This window comes from Meriones unguiculatus, chromosome 1 (assembly GCF_030254825.1).
Source record: "Meriones unguiculatus strain TT.TT164.6M chromosome 1, Bangor_MerUng_6.1, whole genome shotgun sequence".
NCBI classification, from domain to species: Eukaryota; Metazoa; Chordata; class Mammalia; order Rodentia; family Muridae; genus Meriones; species Meriones unguiculatus.
The window spans coordinates 10,498,594-10,526,454 of record NC_083349.1 but is presented as its reverse complement, the minus strand read 5'-3'; the positions used below and the strand labels follow the sequence as shown (position 1 = coordinate 10,526,454).

Below are 27,861 nucleotides of genomic sequence, written 5' to 3'. Positions count from 1 at the left end.
TGCCTGTGAGTTTGAGGTCAGGCTGGTTACAGAGCCATTTCCAGTACAGCCGGGGCTACACAGAGAAACTCTTGTCTTGAAAAAACAAAAAACAAAACAACAACAACAAAAATATCTTCTTACAGAAATTTTAGTTTGCATTTTGGGTCAATACATTACCAACCCTAATCCACCTTAAACATAAAGGCTTTGAATCATCCTTGTGAAAAACCCTAGAATTCACTAGGACAAAACTGTAGTAGAGTTAGCATGAGACAACATAACACCTTTCCGAAGCACAAAATTTAAGAACTGACATAAGTAGTGCTACTTGAATTAAAATTATCATTAAAGATTTTTCTATTTCAGTCAGGCACAGTGGCACACACCTGTCGTCCTAGCACTCAGGGAGGCAGAGGACAGGTAGATCTCTGGGAGTTTGAGACCAGCCTAGACTACAAGGCAAATACAGGATAGTCAAAGCCACACAGAGAAACCCTGTCTCAAAATAAACCAAAAAAATAAAAAATAAAGTAAGTTTTCCATTTCTAATTATGTGCAAGTATACAAAAAAAAATCTAAAAATAAGTTAATGTAGTTTGTATTATTTAAAACTAGGTATACTCACCCCCATCTCCTCTTGTTTTTGTAGGTATTTTGTTTTATTTTATTTTGATTGATAGGTCTCTCAATGTAGCCCAAATCTAGAACTCACTATGTACTGAAGGATGACCTCAAACTTGAGGCAATTCCTCTACCTCAGTCTCCCAAGCAATGGAACTACAGGCATGTGCCACCACACCCTACTCTACAGTGTTTCTTTACAGGGACAACTTTCAGTCCTATCAAAGCCTGAACTAGGGATGGAGTGTAATTCAGTGAAGAGCACTTATCTAGCAACCAAAGGCACTGGGTTTGACCCCCAGCATGGGAAGAAAAACCAACACTGCATGCATCTCTGTACCTTTTATAGATGTTAGCTTAAGATCTAAAACTATTATGTATTTATAAAATACATATTACACATAAAATGTTCCAAGTTCTGAAAGTAGCCCAAGAGATTGATCTATTTACCTAAATAGACAAAGAAAAAAAATTATGTATGTGTGTACAGATTTGTAGGCATGTATAAAAATGCTGTGTGTTCAAATACTTTTTTCCCCAAAGCACAAATATGAGGTAATCTAAAGCTAAATGCTTTGCTTGGTTTGGAAGGGAAGATCCTCTAAATTAGTGCTTTACTCTTGAGTTAAATCACTGTATCGATGAGATCTCAGACGTTAAGAATTCATTTCCTCATTCATGTTTCTGAAAGACTTCTGAAATTAGCACTGGCACATGGGGTGGGGAGATCAAACCAACTGGCACACTGAACTATGCAAACTACACCTAGGACTACAATCAACATTACTGCCTGCTTATCTTCAAAGTATCCTTTCAAAAAACTATAAACAGAATTTCAAATGCTGAACTCCATGTTATACGTCTCAAATCTCAGAAAGCTGAATCACATAGAGAACCAGTAACATTTTTCATTTGATTTGATCCTCAAAAATACTGAATTCTCGCCTCCCACTCAGGCATTGTTACACTCAAACAGAACTATGCTGTTGTTCCCCAAAACAGACTGGAGACAGATGCAGGAGGGCAGAGGAATAAGACTCCAACCTTCCCAGCACACAAACAGGAACAAAATACCTCTTTTTAATAACACTGTCTAGGCCAGGCGGTGATGGACACCTTCCCAGCACTTGGGAGGCAGAGGCAGGCAGATCTCTGAGCTTGAGGCCACCCTGGTCTATAGAATGAGTTCCAGGGCAGCCAAGGATACACAGAGAAACCCTGTCCTGAAAAAAACAAACGAACCAACAAACAAACAAATAAATTAACACCTTAATGCTTTAGGAATATATAAGTGCTCACAGCTTAAATAACTGGTAAATGTCCAGCTATAAGGATTAGTAACCTTATTACAAAGTTCATGAACAGCATCATGAAACTATCCAACTTTTATTAAATTTTACTATATAACGCTCAAAAAAGAACTGCTGATCACATTCAGTTTCTTCACATGAGTTTTCACTGTAGGTCTGATGTTTAAATGGGCCTGGCTTGTGTCATATAACCAAATTTTAGCTACATTTTTCTGCTTAGGAAGGGGGAGGGTATCACAATCACAAAGATATCCTTGAGCTCTTTACATTTTTAGCAACTTATAACATCAGAAAACAGAAGCACTGGAAGGCAGGAAAACGCATAAATAAATGTGAAGTGTTAAAAACCTGACTTTATAGAACAAAAGTTTTTGGAAAGCTGGGAGTAGGGGACATGATCTAATCTAAAAGAAGAGACATCTATTATTTATATCTGCTCTTTAGGCTTCTGTCTACTCATAATGTATCCAAAAGTAACTGAAGCACCTTAGTATTCTTTAACAAACTTACACTGTGTGTTCTGCCCTGCCCTCCTCATTCTTATTATAAATGCAAATAAAAAGACAACAGGAAGCACTATGACTTTAAACCAACCAGCAACCTAAAACTGACCCACAGTATCACCATACACTCAAAATTAGCTAATTACTGGCAATTAGAGGTAAGGAGACTGTTGATGTACTTCTTAAATTATACAGACTTTAAGCAAATAAAAGCATACAGGCTATTACTAGCTACCAAATCAAATCTCTAAGAGGCAACCACAGCAGGACTAAACAGTTCATCACATCACACTGTCCTATAAAGTGGGCCAGAATGGAGCCTAACATATTTTGAAATCATAGGTCAGCCTCAATGGGGACTTCACAGCTACTATGGAACTCCACTGGTTAGCATCTGGAGCTGGCTCATTACATGTTTAGATAATAGACTTATTTTTTCCCCCATATATGGCACAGTTTTCAAAGTTTTGCCTTATTTTCCTTTATGACATAAAATCATAATGGTAACTAACTTTGAAAAAAATGCCAAATGGTAAAAAAAAAAGCCAGGACTTACCTGAACCCACAAGGGCCAGCTCAACACTACCCTGGAGTTCTATGGTAGCTGTGTAACATCACAGCATGGTTTATGCTGTGGGGTGAGGGTGGACCTGGAGACAGCAGGCACAATTTCAGGAACCCTTAAAGAGAAAAGTTAGTTTTAAGTGGTAGTGTTGAGAATGTCCTACAGGATGGTCAGTAGAAAGATGCAGGCGTGGCTGGCTGTATTGTCTAGGCATTTAAACCTAAGGCTTGAATTATTTAATTGATTTTGCATATTAACAAACTATCCCACCCAGTAGCCATTTTAAAATATATCCTTAGGTATAGTTTAATCATAAGCCTGGGCTCAAATATATGCAAGAAACTTTTAATATTCAAACATGAGCTGCATATTTTGAGTATGTGTTTGTGTATGACTTTTACAGAAGTCAGCAGAAAATGTACCTTAGTGTCCTGCTCTATCACTCTCCCCCTTATTCCTTTGAGACAAGGTCTCTCACTGAACCTGAAGATAGTAAGCCAGCAAGCCTATAACCCTGGAGTTATACTGAAGATGGTTTATATGTTCATTGACACTCCTGGCTTTTTATATGTGTGAATTATACCTTAATTCTCTCTTTTGTTTGAATTCTGAGCTATAGTCTGAGCCACTCTTAAACTTCCAGGGGTTGTCTTTAAAGGCAGCAGGGAACTGAACCCTGGACACTCAGATTTAGGTTCAGGAGCCTTATCAATTGAGCTATCCAAGCCCCCATATGCTGAGATCTAAACTCAGGTCCTCATGCTCACACAGCAAGCACTTTTACCCACTGAACCATCTCTCCAAGATGAAAAGCTGAATTTTAATTTAAAGGCCCTCAACACTTTTAACTGTGCCTTCCAACAGGCACAAGCAGACATAACTACAGAAATAATTTGAGCAAAACAAACCCCCTCCTACTTGCATTTTTTACATTATAACCAATGGCAACAAGCTCAGACCTGCCATTTCTATTCTTAGAACAGTGTCTCAGAACAACGATCTTTCAAAAATAATCAATGAGAAATCAGAAATTGAAAATAAATTCTTTTTAATTATTCACTTGTATTTTATGTGTATGAATGTTTTGCCTGCACTCCTGAATATATGTTTACTTTGTTCATGTCTGGTGCCAGAGGATACCAGAAGAAGATGTTGAAGCCCCTGGAACTCGAGTTACAGACGGTAGTGAGCTGCAATGTGAGTGTTGGAAACTAAACCCAGGTCACTGCAAAAGCAACAAATGCCCTCAGCAAATGTTTTTAACCACTCTGGCTCTGAAAATAGTTTTTTAAATCTAATTATAATCAAGACTAACTTTTTTCAATTCCACTGTTCATTAAAACATCTTTAAAAAAATAAAAGGTTCAGTGAACTAAGGAAATCAATAAGTCCCTAATACCTTTTAAATGATCTAGTAACAATTACAGAACTATAATCAGGTAGTTTATACCTCTGAATTCCACCTTTACATGGATTCCAGAGATCAAACTCAGGTTTCTGCAATGAGTGTTTTTACCCACTGAGCCATCTTCCTGGCCCATATATTTAGTTCTTAAAAGATGAAAACTTTTTTTTTTTTTTTTGGAAGACAGGGTCTCATGTATCCCAACTCACTACATAGCTGGAAACCTTAAACTTTTTATTTTCCTACCTCTACTGCCCAAGAGCTGGAATTACAAGAATGAGCCACCATGCCTGGTGGCTCAGGGGTTAAGAGACTATTTTTTCAGCAGGCAGGGGTTCAATTCCCAGTACCCACATGGCAGCTAATAACCACTTGTAATTCCAGTTCCAGGGATCCAATGTCCAGTTCTGGCCTTCTTGTGCACTATACACATGTGCTGTAAACCTACAAGGAGGCAAAACACTCACATTCCTAAAGTAAATAAATCTTAAAATATAGAGAAAACAATTACACACAAGCATAGAGGTATCAGAAGCTAAAATTACTTCACCTCCTTCCTCTCCTAAAAGCAACACCTCACTGAGTCTAAATCATAGAAAAACCTAAAATCAAGCTGGGCATGGTGGCACACACCTGTGATCCCAGCACTCTGGGAGGCAGAAGCAGGCAGATTGTTATGAGTTTGAGGCCAGCCTGGTCTGCAAAGCAAGTCCAGGACAGCCAGGGCTACACAGAGAAACCCTGCCTCAAACAAACAAACAAACAAACAAACAAACACGTACACACACACAAAAGAAAAACCTAAAATTTCAAATTCAGAGTTATTCTACAAAACTGGAATTTTTACAAAATTAAAGTCATGAAAGAGTATTTATTATCTCTGAGTTTAACCAAAGGGGTCTACAGAGTGAGTTCCAGGACTGCCAGAGCTACACAGAGAAACCTTGACACAAAAAAACACCAACCAAACAAACAAACAAAAAAAAACAACTAAACAAAAAAACTGGTCCTGCTCTACACTTAAACAGTGAACAGACAAAACAACTAAACACAATGTCAGTCTGCCTTGATTTAACAGGGTGGGGCAAAGCAATCAAAGGAACTGGTAAATGTGGACTTTAGTATTAGTACTCCATTTCCTGTAAAATTATATCCTGTAGTTTTAGGGAAAATGTCCTTCTCATTGGGAAATACATACTAAAAGAAAGATTAGGAGTAAAGTACCACACATCTTTGGCTAATTCAAGTGTTTCAGGAGAAACAGGCCAGTGGGAGAGAAGACAGCACCAAATGTTAACAAAGTAGACAATGAAAATCCATGATAAGGCTATATATCCCTGTGCTCTGCTTGTAACTTTCATACAGATGGTGAAATTTCTCAGAATAGGCTGATGCTGAATTTAGCTGTCTGAAAGACTGGGAATGAGGAGAAAAAAAAATAAAAGGAATGATTTTATCTTTTTTTTTAAAGGACCCCAACTCTCACTGCTTGTGTTCTGCCTACAACAGTTTACTTTTATAATGCTTCCATTTTTTTTTTGTTTGTTTTAGACTGAAACACAGAGTCTAAGTACATCCTTTTATAGTCCATTATGCAGCTCAAGTTGTCCTTAAATTTGTGGCAATCTTCCTGCCCTAGATTCCCAAGTGCTCAGACAGCAAGCATATGTGTGCCACTACATCCAGTCACTGTCCATTTTTAAATAAAGCTCTTTACTAATTTAATGATGCGTATATAATCACATATATATAATCAAGAATCATCAGCAGAAGGAAGGCAGGCAGGCTGGAAGGCAGGCAGGCAAGCCAGCCACATTTCCTTTCTCAGCATAGGAGGTACAAACTGCTGGCTGGCAAGCCTATGTAATCAATCATTTCTGAAAGCCAGAAACTCTGTCTCAAACATCCCCAAAGAAAACTACTAGAGTTCTACGTCTGCCAACACCAAACACCAATTTGCCTCCAATAGTCCATTCCTAGAAGTTTTGTTTATTTCTTGTTTTATGAAACCTTTGGCATCAAGAAGTATTCAAATAACAAAATAAACTGTCCAGCATCAATTAACAGTGGGAAAGAAGGGGGTGCTGGACATACCCACTCATGTATACATTCCCTATTATTGTAACTAGGATCTTTTATACTGCTGAGAACTCAGTTCATAAATCATTAACATGTTATTTTACATGCAAAGTTCCAAAATCACAGGAGAAACTCCTTAACCCCTCAGAGAAAAGACAAAAACTACCTGAAGACAATTACTTCTTTCATGGTGGTAAATGGAAACTCCCTGAGACAAGTAAATTCATGAGCAAGAATGTGTACAGAGCAAAAGATAAAGAGTTGCTTTTGTGTTTGAGATAGGGTCTCACTATGTATAGCCCTAGCTGGCCTGGAACTCTCTATGTAAACTAGGTAGAGACCTGAACTCCCACAAATCCACCTACCTCTGCCTCCTCAGTGCTGAGTTTAAAGGTGAGCATCATCACACCCAGCTATATGCTGAGTTGCTATAGCTATACCCACACATCCCACATTAAGACTACCACAAGGCCATACAAAGGATGGACTACCAGCACTCTAGAAGCTTGCTTTCCTTTTATGGATACATTACCAAAGATTTGCTACATAAGTCTGAACATATTTTTGATCCAATTAAAAATCTTTAATAGAATATTTTCATTCAAAAGGCTGCGTTGTCCAGTTTTAAATGTCAAAGACGGTAAGATTCCAGGTCTTTTTGTCTGGCTCTGCCTTTATTCATATGTTAAGTATCATATTAAGAAACAGAACAGTAAATCAGAAAAGAATCTTCCAGTAGAATACTCAATTTTGCAAGAATATAAAAATCACAAAGTTCACCATGCAGAGTGGCACACTGCCTGTAACCTCAGCACTCAGAAAGTATCTGAGGAAAGTATGAGGATCAGAAAGTATGAAGATCAGGAATTCAAAATCACCCTCCACTACACAGACAGTTGGTTGCAGACCTAGACATGTACATGAGACTCTTAAAAAAAAAAAAGGAATAAAATAATTAAATTTCACAGTTTAGCACTGAAATAACCATAACTGAAACTAAGGTAATAGACAGTTTTATTAACTTCCTCTCTAAATTGAGATGATTTCTAAAACTGACACATGAGCCTACACATGACATAATGACTGCAAAGCAATCCCTTAAGAAGGGAAGATTTCTAAAAATAGAAAACAAATTGTCCAAACTGTTGAAGTATATATAGTGTATTGCCTGGAAATAAAACCAACACAAGCAAAGCAAACAGAACAAACAGCACACAAAAGCGCCACATAAAACATTAAGTGCAAATAATCTGAGTGCTATCAGCAAGACACAGACTACCCTAAGACATAATAAGCTTCATATAGGCATATTTATTTTACTACCTTCAAAAAAGGGCAAGACTGAAAAAATTAACATTCACAGACATCAAACATTATTCAAAAGTTCTAGAAACTGATCCTTTCCATCCAGTGCTCTAGCAAAACAGAAATCTATACCTCCTTTGTGCAGAAAAGACTAGCAGCAGCCCACCTCACCCTCCCCATCAAATCGGCCTTTGCATACTGTCTCCTACCATGGAACAAAAGAACTCTAAACCACCTGAGAACTGGTATAGACTAAACACAATCTTTCTGTCAGTGTTCCTCACTCTCCCACCCCCAATAGCTGAGGTCTAGAGAAATGGCTCAGTAATTAAGAGAGTTGCTGCTCCCTGAGCACCCAGGATCAGTTCCCAGTGCCCACACAGTAGCACACAGCCATCCATCCATAACTCCAATGTCATCTTCTGGCCTCTGCGGGCACTAGGTACATACATGGTGCACATACATGCATACAAGCAAACCATTTATACACATAAAATAATTACTTTTTAAATTTTAAATAAAATTAAAACAACAGTATTCATTTCCCATTGCTGCTTTAACATATTATATTACTACATATTTCTTGACTTAACAACAATGAAGCTTTTTATCTTAAAATAGAGAAGCCCAGTGTGATTCACTCCTCTAATCCCAGTACTCAAGAGTTAAAAGTGGGGTGTCCAGAATTTGAGGACAGTCTAAGCTACAGACAGCCTAATCTCAAAAGAACTAATGAGCCCAGAGTGTCTACAATAGTTTTATTTTGTTTTGACATGGTCATTTTCTTGATATAACCTTATACCACCTCAACTAACAATATTTTTAGTCTCTCAAAAACTAGCCTATAGGTTTTGACTTTTTTTTTAACTAGCCTGACGTTCTTCAGTGTAATTTAACCTAATTTTGTTTGCATTAATGCAAAATGAGTATCTTTTTTATTTAACTAGATATGGATTTCAAAACTAAATTTTTAATGTCCACGTGATTGACTACATTTCCCTCTACAGTTAATACCAAAGCAAGCTGTGTTTTTTAATTTATATGTATTATGTGCATGTATATGCACATGTGTGAGGATGGGCTTGTGTTCATTTGTATGTGTGAAGGCCAGAGACTGGCATCGAGTGTCTTCTTCCCTTAACACTCTTATTTTCTGGGACCTATTCTCCTAGGTTGGCTGGCTCAGAAAGCACCTACAATCCTCTTATCTTTACTTTCAAGCTTGGAGATTACAGGAAAGTACTAACAGCACCAGGATTTTTGGGTTTTTTTCCATGAGTACTTGGAATCTGAACTCAGGTCCTCCTGCTTAGGAAACAACTTACTGAGCCATCTCCTTGTGAAGCATTTTTCCCTATGTAAAACAACAACAACAACAAAAAACTATACACTGTTATTTTTTTTAATGGGCTGGGTATTTGTAAAACCAAATGGACAAACATATTCTGGCAAATCTACTGTCATCAAGCTGTATGTCTACAATCACAATCTGGAAAGCCAGTTTGGACTCAAGTACACAGGATTCCAGCAAGGGAGCAAAAATACAATTGGCATCAAGATGGAAAATGTCTCAGATATTGATTTTTCACAGAATTATTTTTTAACTAAAAATTGAGGTGCTACTAGATCAAATACAATAAGATATTTGCAATTGACAGAAAAAGCACATTTTAATACCTTTCTATATTTTAAAAAGATAACCTAAACTTTCACACATGCATACAATTTTGAAGACAAACCCTTCTAGGCACTAGGATACAATTATGAACAAACAAAATTCCTGACACACAGAAGTTCAAAGGAAATTCAAACAGTAAACAAGATGAATAAATGCATCAGAAAGTGACAAGTGTGATGTCTGAAAAAAGAGAATGGTAGCAGTGATGTCAGCACAAGGATGAAAATTTAAATATATCAGTCAAGAGGGCCTCCCTGAAAAGGCAACATTTGAGAAAGACTCGAGGCTGGCCATGTTATTAGCTCAGTGGCAAAACACTTAGCTACCATGCTCAAGACCTTGGATTTGAGTCCCAGCACCAACAAATTAGTTGAGAAAAGACCTGAAGAAGGTAATTTAGCAAACTGAAATTCAGACAGAGGCAAGGTGGCTACCACGCGTGGTGGCACAGACACTCTGAAGGCAGGAATATTGTAAGGGAAAGCCTCCTTGGGCTACACAGTGAGTTCAAGTACGGTTTGGAAAACATTCTGGGGATCAAAAGCAGAAGTAGAAAGATGACTGGGTATAGCTCAGTGGACGAAAACCTGCTCAGCATACACAAAGCCCTGGGTTCAATCTCTATTACTAAAAAAAAAAGAGAAAGGAGAAAACAGAGAGAATGAAAGAAAAGAAAGAGAAACGGTTCCCAGCACTGTATTAGTCAAGTACGACGGCAGATGAATCCCGACGTAAACAATGGAGGCAGGGGTCAGAGTGCATAGATGACCTTGTAGAGTCTTTGAAAAAGCTACTCTTACTCTGGCGCACATGAGCAGATTGTAATCAGCCAAGGGACTGTCTACAGGCTCTTATACCAGCACTCCCACCACTCAGAAGATAGACGAGGAAGATGGTCAGTTCAAAACCAGCTTGGGTTGAGTGAAACCTAGTCTCAAAAATATACAGTGGCACACACCTTTAATTCCACCACCAGGCAGAGACAGGGGATCTCAGCGAGTTCAAGGCCAGCCTAGTCTACAAAGCAAGTCCAGGACAGCCAAGGCTACACAGAGAAATCCTGTCTCAGAAAGGGGGAAGGGGGGGAGGGAGGAGAGGGGTAAGAAGGGAGAAAGGGAGGGAGGGAGGCAGGCAGGCAGGCAGGCAGGCTTGAGTGATGGCTTAGTAATTAAGAGTTCATACTGCTCTTGTAGAAGACCCAAGTCCAGTTTCCGGGACCCAGGCTGGGAGCTCACAACCATCTGTAACTCCAGCTCCAGTACAACTTACACCACTGGCCTCTGAAAGCACCTGCACTCCTGTGCAAATACCATACACAGACACATAATTAAGAATAAAAATAAGCCACACATGCCTTTAATCCCATAGCTTGGAAGGCAAGTGCAGATAGATGTTTATGAGTTCAAGGACAGCCAGAACTACATAGTGAGACCGTTTTGAAAAGAGGAAAAAAAAAAAAAGAAAAAAAAACAATAAAATAAAAAATAAAAACAAATCTTTAAAAAGAAATTAAGAAATAGGATAGAGAGAATATGGTATGGGGACTAAAGGGTGAACAAAAAGCTTCTAGAACATGGATTGCCTTTGACCCAAGATGGGAGACTGAGGGCTGGGGGCATAGTTCAGCTGAGTATTAGCATGACTAAAGCTCCACACAAAACCAGATATGATGATGAACTTCAAAGCTGGATTCTGACTCAAAAAAAGAAAAAGAAAAAAAAAAAAAAAGAGTAAGGGCACAAACTCAGGAAGATCCCAACCCTCACTGGCTCTGAGGAGAGTTTGAAATATTCAGATATTCTAGGGAAGATTTTAGCAGACAGATAACATAAGTTTAGGGTTCAAGTACATGTGTTATAATCATAGATTTGATTACGAATTGTATGAAGCCTTTTGTCTTACAACATAAGTTTCAAATTGGAGTACAATTTCATAAGGTAACTGTCTCAATACAGCTCCAGAACAAAAACTGTACATTAATTCGGTATTCTGCTCTATACTCTAGCTACATGCTTATCTAAGAGCAGAAGACAAAAGAGTTCTGCTTTTACCATCCCAGCTACCACCTGCAGGTTAACACTTCTACTGACAACACACTTGGGCACTGCCATCTCACAACATAACATGACTTAGGTGAAATTTACATCCAATAACCACAGAAACTTGTTTGCTCAACACTGCTGATGCTTTCTCAATAATCTTATTTGATTAAATTTAAAGCTGGCCTAACCATGAGGTTTTTTTCCAATGTTAAATGAGAACATCCCCCAAATTATATGCAGGATACGACTTTGTGTTCAGTGTCCCTGCTTCACATACACACAAACACACACCCTTTTAGAGTCTCACTGTGTAGTCCTAGCTGATTCAGAGCACACAGAAACCCACCTGCCTTGGTCTCTTGTGCTAGGATACAAGGTCATGTCACCAAGCCCAGCCTAGAGCTGATTTCTGATGCACAGCATCAATAAGTCATAATGGACCAACATCTAATAAAATCTGGGAAACATAACACAGGCAAAGGGGATGGAGGTAGTCCTTTTCAGTACATGTCACCTTTCTATTAGCCTTACTGCTCAGGTAGTTTTATCTTTTTAATTAATTGAACATAATGTAAATAAGCATTCTTTTTAAAGTTAACATGGCTGAATGATATTTACAAATCAGGATATTACTAACTAGCAGACACAGGTCCACTTTTGACTTTAAGGTTAACAACATTATTCAGTTAATAGCAAAGACAGAATCTACCTTATCAAGAGCCACACACAAGAACCAAAACAACACCTGAACACAAAGGAACCTATAATTGAATCAAAACTGGCCATATATTTTTTGCTCTATCATTTAAGAATGAACTCATTGCTGTTAAGATGCAGAAATCAGAATGGGAATCCAAAAGAATTAGGAATATGCAAAATAAAACAAAAGGGTGGCATGAAGAAGAAAGGATAGTCAAAAAGACACAAAATACTAGCAACCATAAAGACAAATACGCTGACTGGTCGACCTTGTGCTCACAGAGAAAAAAAAAAAAAAGGTTAAAGCATTTCCTATCCTAGGATCCTCTGCCTTAAGACTATTATAAACCCTTGATTCCTGAAAGAATTTTTTTTTAATTTTCTTTTTCTTATTAGTTACATTTTGTTAACTCTGTGTCCCAGCTGTATCCCCTTCCCTCATTCCCTCCCCAACCCCACACACCCTCCCTGGTCTCCTCCTTGCCCCTTTCCTGAAAGAATTTTATAACCTTCCAAAAGGGTAGAAAAGTTAGTTCATTCCCGACTGTAAATTTATATACACTATTTGTATTTTAACCATATGATTAAAATAAATACAGGTAGCACATCAAATGTGATTTATATATAGTAAACTACCACAGCAAATGTCATTTTAAGTGTTACAATGGCATACAAGTAATTAAGACAATCACAGTCAACGCAAAAGGTCATATAATTCATTAATATGAATGACATATTCTGAAGGTCAATATTATACTAATTCAACTTCTTGGAGTCACATTCTTGTGATATTTTTAATAGAAAGGAGATTAGTGGCACAGGGGTGGAAGGAAGACGGCGTTAACTGCCTAATGGGTAAAGGTTTCCTTTAGATAACAAAATGTTGTAGGGCTAAGCAAAGACAATTATATAACATTATGAATGCATTAAGTGGTGCTAAGAATATAAATTTGACCTCAGTAGGGAAAATGTAGTAAAGAACTCCCCCCAAAAAAGGGGGGTTAAAGTAAGACAACAAAGTCAACAGAAGATGGTTCATGGTTCAATGGGGGAGAAAACCAGAGCAGTTGCCAAGTGCTACTATGACTTAACTCCAGAAGCTGGGACTAAGCTTCAAACTGCTGGGACATACTTTTTGACATTATAAATTAAAAACAAAAAAACCTTCAGATTTCAGAGCTGAAGAGATAGGTTAAGAGCACTGGATGCTCTCCAGAGGACCTGGGTTTAATTCCTAGCACATTCACTGCAGTTCTTAATCCTCTGTATCTCCAGTTCCAGGGAATCCACTGCCCTTCTGGCCTGTGCAAAAGACTGCACACATGTGCACAGACATAAATGCAGGCAAAGCAACCAGGCACATGAAACTAAAAAAGGAAAAAGGTTTTAAAACTTCAGATTTCTTTTGTTTTTAAGATTTATTTTTATTATTTAAATCTTATGTAGGTGTGAGAGTGTGTGTGTGTGTGAGAGAGAGAGAAATTATGTACACCTGGGTGCAGGTGCCCATTAAAGTCAGAGGCACTGGATCCCCTGAAGGTGGAGTTATGGATGGTTGTGAGCTATCTGAAACGGATACTGGGAACCAAACTCAGGTCCTCTGTAAGAGCAACAAGTGTTCTGGTGCTGAGCCATGTCTCCAGCCCTGAGAAACCTCTTGAGTACTATATTTCTTGAGTACTATAAATCTTCCATACTCAAGGGGCTACATCCAGAAGGATAGTAGGGACAGTGAGGATAGTAAGGAAAGTGGGGAGATGGGCATAAGCTATTGTTCTACAACAAGTTTAACCTTAGAAATCACTCAAATATTTCTAAACAACAGTGAATGTCAAAATAAGCAACCCATAGAAATAGTTTAAATAAAATCCAAAGACCTAATCTACTGGGGGTGGGAGGACTTTTAAAAATCAAGTAACACCTTCTACTGTGAGTCTGAGATCTCTGTGAGTCTGAGGCCAGCCTGGTCTACATAGTGAGTTCCAGGACAGCCAGGGCTATGTAGAAAGACCCTGTCTCAAAACAAAACAGAATTATATAATATCTTTTTATGAATTACAGCACAAATTATTTATTCATCAAGTTAGTAGCTGGAGAAAAATTCTCCTCTTACATGTCTCTGCCCTTTAGCATCTCTAAACAAACAACCCGGCCCAACATTATGTGTTTCTTTATGAAAGCACTAAAACCACAATACACATAAATCATATTCTGAACTATGGAATCAGCTGGCTTTGTGAAATCAGTTCCACAACGTGTATAAATATTTACCACATGGCATTATTCCTGTTACCATCAGCATTTTCAAGGTCAACATTATGTTCGTTCAACTTTTTGGAGTCACACATTTTTATGATATTTTTAACTTCTGACTAAGGCCTCTATCATCACAAGATGCTCACACTGTTTACAAACATTCAAAAACAGCAGCTGGTATTCCTCTGTCACATCTTATTACAATAAGTGAGAGGAACAATTTTAAACTTTAGGTATACATACTTTCTCACTGATGTGTTAACAGGCTCTAACTTAAAAGCTTTCTCTAAAGTTGATGAAAAGGCATGTATACAAGTAAACAAGGCAGACGAGGTAAAAAATACAGAACTTTATGCATGATACTTGAGCTATCATATCAAATGAGTCAAATGCAAAGTAATACTAACCCTCCTTTCATTTTTCAAGCCGTTTTCAATGCCTTTTGCCATCTCATTCAAAATAAGGCACAAAAAGAAGAAAGAAAGAGAGAGAGAGAGAGAGAGAGAGAGAGAAAGAAAGAAAGAAAGAAAGAAAAGAAAGAAAAGAAAAGATAAAAAGGAAAAGAAACTTACCCACACAGGCATTGAGGAATAGCCAATCAGTCTTTTTCATCCTATTTTTAATCTGCTTTAGTTTTTTAAAGTCCACTTCAAGTTCCTCCTTGCTACCAACAGCACCAGCCAATTCAATCCTCTGAAAATCCATTTTCACTTCAGAGTCCCGTTTTGTAGTTGGAGGTGATCTTCTTTGGCTATTACCACTACTGCAGCTCCCCCTCCATCGAGCTCTGTCTTGCTCATTTATTATTGAAGAAGCCTCTTCAGTCTCTGCCAACTCTATTGCTTCAATGTTATTAGGTCGGGGATGATCACAAACAACACATTTTTTAGCCTTAGCCCAGTTTTCGTATGTGCAAACGGAACAAGTCCAATGCTGGGTCCTTGTATTCAGTTTATTTCTATCATTGTATTCTTCACAAGGATCAACAGAAAAGGCAACTGGTCTTGAACCAGATCCTGAGGATTGAGGAGATTCTGTGGGACTCCTGGTCCTACGCTGGGATAAGCACTGGGTACATCTGATTGCTCTTGGCCAGTTCAAATACGTACACATGTGGCATGACCATTTATTTGCATTTTCCATGCTGTATGAAGACTTAACCCTTGGTCTTGCACTAGAGTCTGGACATATCAAAGGACTACTTCCACCTTCAGTACTGGAAGGATCCCAATCTCTACCAACATCACTTGAACCACTTTTAAATGGATCTTCTGTAATAATTGTTCCACTGGGTCTCTGGGCACGACACATAGTACACTTGATTGCAGACGGCCAGTTTTCATACGTACAATATTCACAGGCCCACTTAATCCCATGTTCTGACATTGTGTACTTCTTGAAGTGAGTTATGTCAGGCAGGAAGCTATAAATAATTAGGACACTGTTATTAAAATAATAGCTGCATAATTCCACCTCTGAAAATATGCCCCAAAATAAAGACACCCTTCAACTTAGAAAATATGTGTTTCTTAAAAGATACATGTAAAATTTCTTATTAGAATATTCTACTTTTGTTTTGGGATTTCCAGAGAGATACTAAAGATAAATTCCCAAAGAAAGCTCTTAAGACTTCAGAGTTTAATGAAAGTTTACTTTGGACTGTTGAAAGTGGTAAGAAGAGATGAATACAGACTTGTTCTATTGGATAAGACAAAAATAGGTGAGTAACCAATAGAAATTACTCAATTTCGGCTCAGCTGTCACCATTAATTTAGAAAAAATAAAGACTTGCAGGCAATTTAAAGAACACAAACCAAATAGTACCTTAAACACATAACCACTCACAAATTACAATGTGGATTGTGCTACTTGTAATATGTATGTCTGATCCATGAATTCAAAAGTTCATAGTCCTTCCTAATTATCCTTGCTAAGGGAGAAAAATAGCTTGAAAGTGCTAATTATTCACTGCTTTTAATTAGCACGGACAGAAAAGAAAAATGTTGAGCACTAACCACAATTAACAAAATAATATAATAAACTAAAAATAGTTCTGATATTCTGTATCCTCAAAATCTAATTACATTTAGAGCATAAAAAGAGAAAATCCACATCACCTATACTCTCAGGAAATTCAAATAGACAGACCATCTCTAAGAAAACTATTAGCATAATCATGTTAATCTATTTTCGAATGTTCATATTTGATATATAAAAAATTAACATACACTAAAAATTTAATTTATATTAAAAACATACTTGTTATCTAAAAGGTCTAGAAGCTTCGAGGGCTGGCACATGCCTTTAATCCTAGCATCTAGGAGGCTGAAGCAGGAGGATCTTGATATTGAAGCTAACTTGACAGACAAGTCCATAAATATTTTCAAGGCTCTACAGTGTACTTACTAACACTACACTATAATGAAGACTTTATTATGTAATGACAACTAATCCATAAGTGAAGCAGTTTACAAGGCAAACTTAATATTTTAATGACTTAAATTAAAACACTAAACAACTTCTCAATTTTTCAATCTGTTCTAAATTTAGTACCTCCCCATGACCTGTTTTAACTAGGAAAGAGAAAAGGTTCCTAGGCAGAGTGACAGGTATTTTTCCTTCTTTCTAAACCTGGAAAACCAAATCACTTAACAAGTGTCTTCTGCTCCTGCCTATCAAATGTACACCCCACATACACAGTGACCTTTGCTAAGAGGACAGTTTCACCATAGAAAAGATACTATTTGATAGCTAAAATAAAAATCACACTTACTAAGATTTTAGTCTCCATGCTATAACCTCCACCTTGCACATGGTTACAATAAAGGTAAATCAGACCAAAGACAAGATTCAATCTTCATGATGGCTCAGACTCTGACTTCCTCGGGAGATACGTGTAAGTGGTTCTGTCTGACTGTGAATAGCTATTCCTGTAAAGGAGACCAAAACTGAATTTCACTTATAGCCTTCTATATTCAAAAGTATTTTTTGAAAGCCTTAATTTTAATCAATTCTATTTTAATTATACTTATTTTAATAACGTACTATTTATAATTTTATTTTAACATAGCAATAAAAACAGCTAATTTATGGGGCTGATCAGCCAAATTAAAGGTGAGAAAGTATCCTGCATAATGTGTGTGTCTCCACATGTGGCCCAGCTAGCTTCAAAATTGCAGTTCTTCTGCCTCAGCTTCCCAAATACTGTGGTTGTAGGCATATACCAATACAACCAACAATATTATCATGAGTCTGAGCAGTGCTGAATCAATTCCAGTCTGTACTACTGCAAAGGAAAAGATGAGATAATCCAAATAAGAAAAAAAATAATTACTTATAATTTTGTTTGTAATCTTTTTTCTGTTGTTATTACATCTGCTTGGCGGGGGTTCCCCACTTCTTTAAAAAACCAGTTTATTTAAAAGTATCTTGCTTGGACATTTTTAAAATTTATGTACATGTGTATGCCCATGTGTGTGTCACCATATATGTGTTTCTGCATGCATGTCTCCATATATCTGTGTCCACATGTGTGTTTGTGTACATACACAAATAAAACTGTACATGTGGCAACCTCAGGTCATCCTCAGGAATGCCACCCACCTCCTGTAAGACAGGTTTTCTTACTGGCCTGGAGCTCACCAATTAGGCTAAACTGGCTGTCAGTAGGCCCCAGGGATCCTCCTGTCTCAGCCTCCCCAGCACTGTGGTTCCAAGAACATACCAACATACTGCCTTTTTACCTAAGTACAGGGATCAAACTCAGGTCCTTGTGCTTACAAAACAAATGCTTTACCAACTGAGGCATCTTCCTAGCCCCTTTCTTAAATTTTTAAATTTTATTTTATACAGACTTACTATACACAATCTAACAGTGATCTGAAAGTATGTTCAACAGCAGGGAACTACAATACAAGCAAACATAAAGTGGACAACAAAAATTTAATGGCAATATTTACATTCATTAGGTAGTTCCTTTCTTTAGATTTTCAGAAATAAAATGTAAATAAATAACTTCTTCATGATATTTGAAATTCTTACGAACATGCAGAAAGCTAGCATAAGAACAAATGTCAGCCAGGCACAGTGGCACACAACCTTTGATCCCAGCATTTGGTATAAGCAGAGGCAGGCGGATCTCTGTAAGTTCTAGACCAGCTTAGTCTACAAAGAGAGTTCCAGGACAGAGGGAGAAACCCTGTCTTGAAAGGGGGAGGAGGGAGGAAAGAAAAAAAGAACAATAAATGTCATTATAAACATATGCTAAAAGAATTCCAGTATTTTATTTAAAATGCTTACATTCAAAGTCTGCTTGTTTTGATGCATCTTTATATATGCTTGTACTGCATGCTCAACTAACAGTAATGTAATCTGACTTTAGCAAATCTCCATGGAACCAGTGCACTCTCATAACATACTTAAATATTCAAGGCTGACAAAAACTGCTATTGACACAACCACATTAAATCAAGATGGCTCAGCAGGTAAAGGTGCCTGATGCTAAGCCTGATGACCTGAGTTTTATTCCTGGGATCAACATGCTAGATAGAACCGACTCCTCCAAGTTTTCCTCTGGCCTTCCCATGCTTGCTAAAGTATACAACTCACACAGGCACACAAAATGAAATTTTTAATGTAATAAAATTCAAAATAATAATTATCATAACAAGACTAACTTGGAGGTAGAGCTCAGTGGAGACCATGCCACCCATATGCAACACTCTGAGTTAAATTTCAGCACTATATAATTATCGTCATGACTATTCATCACAAATGCCATAATAAATGAAGAATAAACATCAGCCTAAGTCCTATCCAGGTAAAATATAGGTAACTGCAATCCCAAACCAAAATTCAAGGAAGACAAGAAAAGCACACTAGATTATTTTTTAATAGAGATAAATACTCTGGGGAGTTGATTTAGTAACTGAAAGCTACAATCCATTAGAAAAGCTCATCTGAAAGAGAAAGTTGTATCTGTAGCAATCAGTAAATCGAAGAGTAAAGACAATGTGTGATTTTACATTCCTAAGAATTACATTGTCCTTTTTCTTCCAGATTTGTCAGAACATCTCATGAGGTATATAAAATTATTTTCATGGCAACTGGATCTAAGAGGGTTTAGCAGTTGTTTTCTTTTAATTATGTGTGTTTGCGTGCCTGTGTGGGTGTATGATGTGCACATGTCATCACTCCCAAAAATGCACACATGAAACCACTGCCCAGATATGTTCATCCTTACAACTGTTAACTCTCATCACTTTCATAGGATGCTCTCAGATCACTCCAAGAATATTTCAAGCAATCATGCTTTTTCAGGCATGTGGACTCACTGTATTTCCTCTTAGTATTAATTTCTGGAATATCAACTCATAAGTTTTTCTTACATCATTCACTCCCATCACTTTTCAATCTGGGCAGCAAAGGTTTCTAAAACCCTGTCTCAGGGATTTTAGAGACAAGACCTACAGAACAGTATACTGTATTTTATAAGACCAACAAAATACAGACCACATCACATTCAGTGACCTGGAAAAAGCAACAATGACACTTCTGAGCAATCTCAGAAGAAATTATGAACAGGGAGATCAACTCCATGGGTAGACAGAAGTACCAAGACCTCCATGAAATGTGCTTGCAAGACAGTATTAAGTAGAAAAGGTAGGGCTTTATTTGATGTTTTGTTCTTTTAAAGCCAAGCAAAATAGTATGTGTCTGTAATTACAGCAGTTGGAATCAAAAGACAGAATGACAGCAATCATCAGGCCAAACTGAGCTACACAGTTAAACCGTGTCTCAAAAACCCAATGGCTGAGCCAGGCAGTGGCACAGGTCTGTATCAATCCCAGTACTTAGGGAAGCAGAGGCAGGTGGATCTCTGGAGTTTGAGGCCAACCTGGTCTATAAAGCAAGTCGAGGACAGCCAAGACTACACAGAGAAACCCTGTCTGGAAAAAACCAAAATACTAATACTAATACTAGTAATAATAATAAACAACTACCCAATGGCTGGGCATAGCTGAGCAATGTAACACATGCCTGGCATGTTCCAAGACGCTGAATTTACTTTCCATCACCCAGAACTATTTAAAAACAAACAAACAAACAAAAAAAAGTGCCAAGACAGAGGCACTGGGAGCCCACAGTTGGCAGAGCCAGAGAAACCAGAAAGAACCCTATAGAATACAATGAAAGACAACATTTTACCTAGAGAAGTTAAAATGCTAATGCCAAAACAAAAACCTAAGAACTAGAGGCCCCAAGGATAAAACAAAGGCTGAGGTTCAGGTTTGATACAACTGAGATAAATTCCTATCTATCTAGCCAGATTAAAAACTGGCAAAAGCTAGCTATACCTGTTTTCCTTTACATCTTACCACAACAGTTATGTAAGTATCAGCAAACATCCAAAGTGTTTCACTGCAAATCATGATCTTTACTGTACCATCCTCCCATTCTATCCCCCACCAAAATATAAACAATGGGCTGGAGAGATAGAGCTCAGCTGTCAAGAGCACTACTATTCTCCCAGAGGACCTGAGTTCCATTCCTAACACTCACATGGTGAACCATCTGTAACTCCAGTTCCAGGGGATTCAACATTCTCTTCTGATCTCTACAGGCACCACACACACAGTGGTGAACAGACATACATGAAGGCAAAACTTCCATACACATAAAATAATTTTAATTTATAAAAACATAAATAAATATTGGCCAAGTGTGTAGACACACGACTGAAATCCCAGCACTGGGAAAGTACAGGCAGGAGGATGTCAACTTCTAGGTCAGCCTGAGCTACATAGTCAACAAATAGTCTCAAAAATAATTGAACATGTGTTACATAAATACAATGCAATTTATAATATAAATAATATAGTTTGCATGATAAAGTTATAAAAACACCTTGTCCCTGCTACTTTAATATTTGGAATATGAATAACTTATGGGGAAAATAAAGTCTGTGAAAGAGCATACTCTGGAGCCTGTGGTCTTGTGACCCACAACTAAGCACACTGTTCTACCTAGACTTCAAGAACTGTCTTTGGCTTTGCTCTATTTCTCATCAGCTATTCTTCCTCAATCTTTGTTGGCTTCTTTCTATTTCTGATTCCAGGCACCAAGAGTTTCTTAGTCAACACAGCTCAAACCACCAACTCATTCTCAGGAATTTCAAGAAACCTATGGGTTCTATTTTTTTATTAATTTATTTGTTTATGTGTATGTATACGTGCACACAAGCATTCAACAGTACACATGTAGGTCAGAGGACAACTTTTAGAAGTCAGTTCTCTTTTTCCACTATGTGTTACAAGGATCAAATTCAGCTTTGGCAGCAAGTACCTGTATCTACTAAGCCAACTCACTAGTCCCAGTCTGTGATTTTTAAATACTACCTATATGCTGATGATTCCCAAATTCTATTTCCAACCTGACATTCTACCCAAGTTCAGATTAATGAAGCCAGCTGTCTCGTGAGCATATTGAAGTTCAACTATTTAACATACAGTTCAAACTTAACATATCCAAAACTGAATTCTTCATCAGAATTTTGTGTTTCTAAGCCTCAGTTTAACTTATCAACAGTCTGAAGGTACTAGACTAAGAGTAATAAACTGTTCAATAAATATTTGTTCCATTCCTTGATACCTTAAAGTATGTCATTCTACACCAGATTTCTGTATTCAAAATCTGAGAAACTTAAACTACTATGAGAACCCATGTGCTAACTGTTTTTAAGTAGTGCTATATAAAGAACATAAGTACAAATTTTTACAATCACTAATTTTGAGCAGTGGTAGTAAGGAATGACATCAATGTGCTGGCATGTACTTGCATGTGTTGGCAAGTCCTCCTGAGATATAGTCCCAGTCAACTAAATATCTTCAAAAATTACTACACACATGCAAAAACAATGTATAATCAGTAGATCTCAGAAAGAGCTGCCCTTCCTCTACAGAAGTCATTGTTACATTGGCAGAGTCACCTGCTATCAAAGAAGACTGAACTGAACAATCCTGCTAAAATCTTAAGAGTGTAAAAAGTAGGACAAAATAAATTCAGGTTAAATGACAGCTATCAGAATGTCACTGACCACACCAGCACTATGCCATTACTTAACTGAGACAATTACCTATCCTACAACTAGAATATCTATCTTCAATCCACCAACCTGTCTTTTAAACATTTGAATTATGCAAGTATGTATGTTGAATGTTGGTACCCTTGAGAGCCAGAGGTATTGGACTCCCTGAAACCACAGTTACATTACAGGCAGTATGAGCTGCCTGATGTGGATGCTGGGAACACAACTCCTATCCTCTGCAAGAGCAGTAGATTGTCTTAGTCACTGAGTGTTCTCCCTAGCCCCATAAAGTCTGCTATTTTGATCTGATGAGAATGCATTAACTAAAGGAGGAAACATAATAAAAGAATTCTGACAGGTTTCCCCCTCTTAAAAAAGAATTAGCAATCCACTGATGAGAATGAAAAAGACCTAGAAGACAATTTTTTACAACTGTATCAAATTTAGCGTAACAACAGTGACATTTCTTTTCATCCACCTTCTAGTCATTTCAGGAATTTTCTTTACTTATAAAGTCTGTCTCTTTAAATACTAAATTAATTTTCTCTAAGCATTTTAGTTGCTAGATAGTGTAAGAAAAGAAGTAAGGAATACTACTTTTATGTCCCTCAGCTATAGTAAAAGTCAGTTTTACCATAACTACAGTCATATACCTCAAATTACAATCTCAAACAAAACTAGTCAACTTCAACTCAGAAATAGTGGACAGATATAACTACCTAACATTCTCCTTGTTGTTAGAGGGTGTGTGTGTGTGTGTGTGTGTATGTACCCAGAGATCTAGCTGTAGTCTGGATGTTGGCACTGTCATCATTATGAAGCATCTCCTGTCTCAATGTTGTATAAAAACAATTGTTCTCCATCACTTCTGATTGGTTAATGAAGAGCTGAACACATGAGAGGATAAGGCAGGACTGCTGAAAAGAAAAAGACAGACAGACACAGAGAGAGACTATGTGTCTCAGGTGGGGACAAGAGAGTCACCAAGAGAATGGAGAAGAAATAGCCAGGGCACCATTAAGATGGCAGGTAATGGGATACTCGGCTGGGAAGAAGGACAGGCCAGCATAGTCAGGTTGAAACAGCTTAATATCTGCCCAGCTTTAGTGCCAGGCACTTCTAATAAATATGTCTCTGTGTCATTGTTCAGGAGCTAGGGCAGGTATAGAAAAACTTGAATTTTATAAGTTGTGCTCATGGAAACTATAGAAATGAAAATTTACTGTCTTCTTAGATGTGTATGGAAATGGGACAATTAATCTTGAGAGTAAATTGTCAATTCAGCGTTTAAAAATAAAAGAGGGCTGAAAAGTTCAGTCTAGCATGCCAGGAGACTTCCAACTGAGAATCATAAAATATTAAGGCAACTTTGCTAAGAAGTATGAACAGGTTTAACATGTTCAAAATTTCTTTCATTATTTAATTCTCTGTTGGGGCTGCAAACAGATCATTCCCAAATTACAAAGCACCCATAAGAAAGCCACTGGTAGTATATCTAGCTTACTAAAAGCGTGTGGCTCTAAATCAGCTGTTAACCTGTTTGACAGGGAAAGGAGGTACAAACCTGGAACTTTTACATAAAGTATAATACGAAACTGGGCTGTGAAAAGGTGGCAGAAGCAAAAGCTGAAATACTCCAAGGCAATGCCAACTCAGATTTACCATGTTTCAAAATAATAATCTCTCAAATCAATTCAATGTCTGTACTTATTTGAAACATAAAAGTTATTTGAACTAAAATTGTATAAAAACACATAATTTAGACCAGGTGTGGTGGCACATATCTTTAAACTCAGCACTCAAGCAAAAGCAGGCAGACCTCTGTGAGTTGATGGCCAGCCTGGTATAGGATATAACGCAGAAGAGTACAAAAGCAACACTGCTTGTTCCAATCATTAGAAGTGGGTGAACAGCTAGGCCAACTTTGTGAATGTCACAATTCTGCCAAAATCAGCACTGTTCAACAAGTAAACAGTCACAGCTAATATGCTAAGCATTGTACAAAGCACTTTACATATATTAACCAACTCACTCCTCAGAACTATTATTATGTCCAATTTTAAAGACTGAAGACAAAGCACGACGACTAACTTTTAAAGAAAATAAAACAAAACAAACAAACAAAAACACAAGTTACTAAGTGGTAGAGCCAGAATTTGAATCCAGGCCTTCTGTATCCAAGCACACCCATTCAGTGACCTGTTCCCACTATGCAAAACTTGAACTATTATTAATTTGCCTGTGTTTCTATCAGAGCAATCCCTCTGAGACTACCATTAGACAATACCTAAAATACAAAATACAAAAACTTGGTGACACATTTTGTTCATATTTTCCTTTTATGAAAAAGATGTCTGAAAGGTTGAACAAGTAAGAAGAACCTAGGCATGTTTTTAATACACTAAATTTAGCACTTACAATGTGGGGAGAGGGGACGGGGAGAGTGCTACAGACAGCCTTACTTTAGACTAATATATACCAGTCCAGATTGGAGAGGAAAAAAACAAAAATCAACACTCAGGGTACAGAGGCAGGCAGATCTCTGTGAGTTTGAGGCCAACCTGGTCTTCATAGTGAATTCCAGGACAGCCAGAACTACATAGTGAGACCCTGCCTGCCAAAAAAAATAATTAATTAATTGTATTAATAAAAATTAAAAAGCCTTCCGTTTATATCCAACCAAGTGAAAAAGTGAAAAAGAATAAGTCTATTTAAATGATATGTGCAGGAATTTCAGAACCTATAACCAGAATAACCAGAATTATGGAACCTACAGATGACCAAGCTTTAAAGGAAAGAAAGCAAGGACTGCCAACGTGATTAGTAAGTAAATCGTCTCACTTGTAAACATAAAAGGTAGCTAAATAATGTGTTCTCCAGTGTGGTACTACACTAGTTAGCAAAGCCTCCTTTCTTCTGTGTAAAACTCACTTTAGAAAACTAATGAATTTATTCTGCAAACACCTCAATTCCAAAGATGATGAAAAAAATAAAATTTCCGTTTCCACTGTAATATAGTTAAGCTCAAATTATGAAACATTTGTTACCACAAAACAGACCTAGGCAATATCAAAACCTGTAGCTAATGTTGACATATGCCCACAAAGTATACTACCATGAGTTAAAAGTACCAGGTAATATAAATGGTAATAAAAATAGAACCTGATCAAGCCTCTGATCTGCCTGCCAGTTATAAGATGTAGACAGAGGCACATGCCTACTGACACCGGGTTAGTTCAAGTGGGAGAGGAAAATAAGCACTGAAATATTTACAGTGTATGTCTTTAAATAATCCCCCAAAAAGTGGTGGGCAAACTAGAAATGCAATAATGTCAATGAGGTTAGGGACACATGAGAATCCATTATCCTGGTCTCTATGTGTATGTTTGAAATTTATCACAGTAAGTTTTTAAGGGCTGTAGGTATAGCTCAGTGACATAGCACTTATAGTATGTACAAGTCCCTGCATCTTGACCATAAGGAGTTGGGGTGGTGAGATAGATCAATAAGCTATTCTAGACTGAGAATTAAAGATTAGATTGTTTTTTAAAAATCATAATCCAGGAATTTACATTGGTCTATAAACTGTTTACTGGATTGTAAAAGAAATTCAAAGTAAATGTTTAAAAAACCTTTCTTGCAATTTTACAAATAATTTTTAACATTGAACATAGTGACATAAAACATTCAGTTTGGGTTTGGAAATCAATATGAAATATTTGTAAAAACTTACTCTAGCTGAGAATGGTAGCACATGCCTAACAAAGTCAGTACTCAGAAAGCTAAGGTAAGAGGATCACCATCCACAAGTTCTAGGTCAATCCATACAATATGCACCAGACTAATCTGGAATATACAATGAGATCCTGTCTTATAAAGAAAAGAAAAAACACGCTATTCTACAACTTGCAGGTATGGTTTAAAAGTGAAAACAACAACAAAATATATACTAAAGTTCCTTTCATCCTAAACTTCCAAGATGAGTACACTTCAGAAAAATAAAGTAGTAAAATGCTGCCTTCTCAACAACTCAGTACTCCTACGCTGAGGACGTAGCAGCGTAAACAAGGCATGATGGCACCTACCTATAATCCCAGCACTGGTAAGGTAGAGATAGCAAATTAGAAACCCGCCCACATGGGAAGTTTTAGGGCAGCCTCAACTACACGAGAGAACCTGTCTCAAAAAGAAGAAAGACCAGGCAGTGGCTGTGCACACCTTTGGTCCTAGCACTCAAGAGCAGAGGCAGGTGAAGTAAGTTTGAGGCCAGCCTAGTCTACAGAGTGAGTTCCAGGACAGCCAAGGCTACAGAGAGAAACCTTGTTGTCTTGAAAAACCAAAGAGAGGAGGAGGAAGAGGAAGAAAGGTTCATGAATACAGAAGTACAGATCCACAAAATACAATGAGCCATGCATAACATACAAAAATGTAATCCCAGCAGTGAGGAGGCAGAGGCAGACAGATCCCTGAGTTTAAGGCTGGCCTGGTCTACATACCAAGCTCGGGGCCTGCTGTGAACGCTAATGAGAGCCTGGGAACGGGGGGAGGGGAAAATAGTTGTGCCTGGTGGCATAAGCCTTAACCCCAGCACTCAGGAGGCAGAGGCAAATCTCTGTGAGTTCAAGACCAGCCTGGTCTACAGAGTGAGTTCCAGGACAGCCAAGGCTATACCAAGAAACCTTACTTTGAAAAACACACAAATAAATAAATAGAATTATATATCCAAGTGAGATAAATAATTGAACCAAGTTGGTTCAATATCCAAACAATTAACATAACTTATTAAATCAATGGGTTACGGAAGAAAAAGTGCATGTTCCTATCAATCTACATGGAAAAGCACTAAAAATTCAGTGATAACAGATAGTATGGTACATTTTGGTAACCCCATCACGAAAGCAGCTAAAGACCATGTTCTAACCCAGCCTAGAATATACAGAAAGACCTCATCTCAGAAGAAAAGGAAAGGACCTGCATAGAGAAGTTGCTAAAGAACATCTCAAAAAAAAAAACATGAGCATCGCTTAATAGTGACATAATTTTCCTACTACAATCAGCATGAAGCAAGATAACTGTCTCCATAATACTTAACTAAGCACACTATGATTTGTTTCTAAGATTCAACAATGAAAAAAATCATTTGTTTTCAAACAGTGTATGTATATGGCACCTACTTATTAATAAGTCAATAAAAAATTAAATATTCCATTGTTATCAAAGGAGAGCATTCCTCCAGAAAAATAAAAAGTAGTTCTAGAATTGCAGTAGCATCCCTATTTAAAAATAACCCTGACACACAGCTGTCATCCAGCATCAAGAGGCTGAGGCAG

General features: G+C 37.5%; 1 protein-coding gene across 2 annotated transcripts in view; it reads right to left on the bottom strand.

Moving 5' to 3' along the window:
- Positions 1 to 27,861, bottom strand: part of Zranb1 (zinc finger RANBP2-type containing 1) — a 53,392-nt gene that overhangs the window by 21,109 nt on the left and 4,422 nt on the right. Inside the window, exons 2-3 of one of the 2 annotated variants that reach the window (XM_021652573.2) lie at positions 17,219 to 17,375; positions 15,018 to 15,868 (exon numbers count right to left, since the gene is read on the bottom strand). In XM_021652573.2, coding sequence (XP_021508248.1) covers positions 15,018 to 15,868; positions 17,219 to 17,259 — 892 coding nt within the window. In that variant the 5' untranslated portion in view covers positions 17,260 to 17,375. The remainder of the gene's footprint in view (positions 1 to 15,017; positions 15,869 to 17,218; positions 17,376 to 27,861) is intronic. The other variant, XM_021652574.2, reaches the window with a different exon arrangement.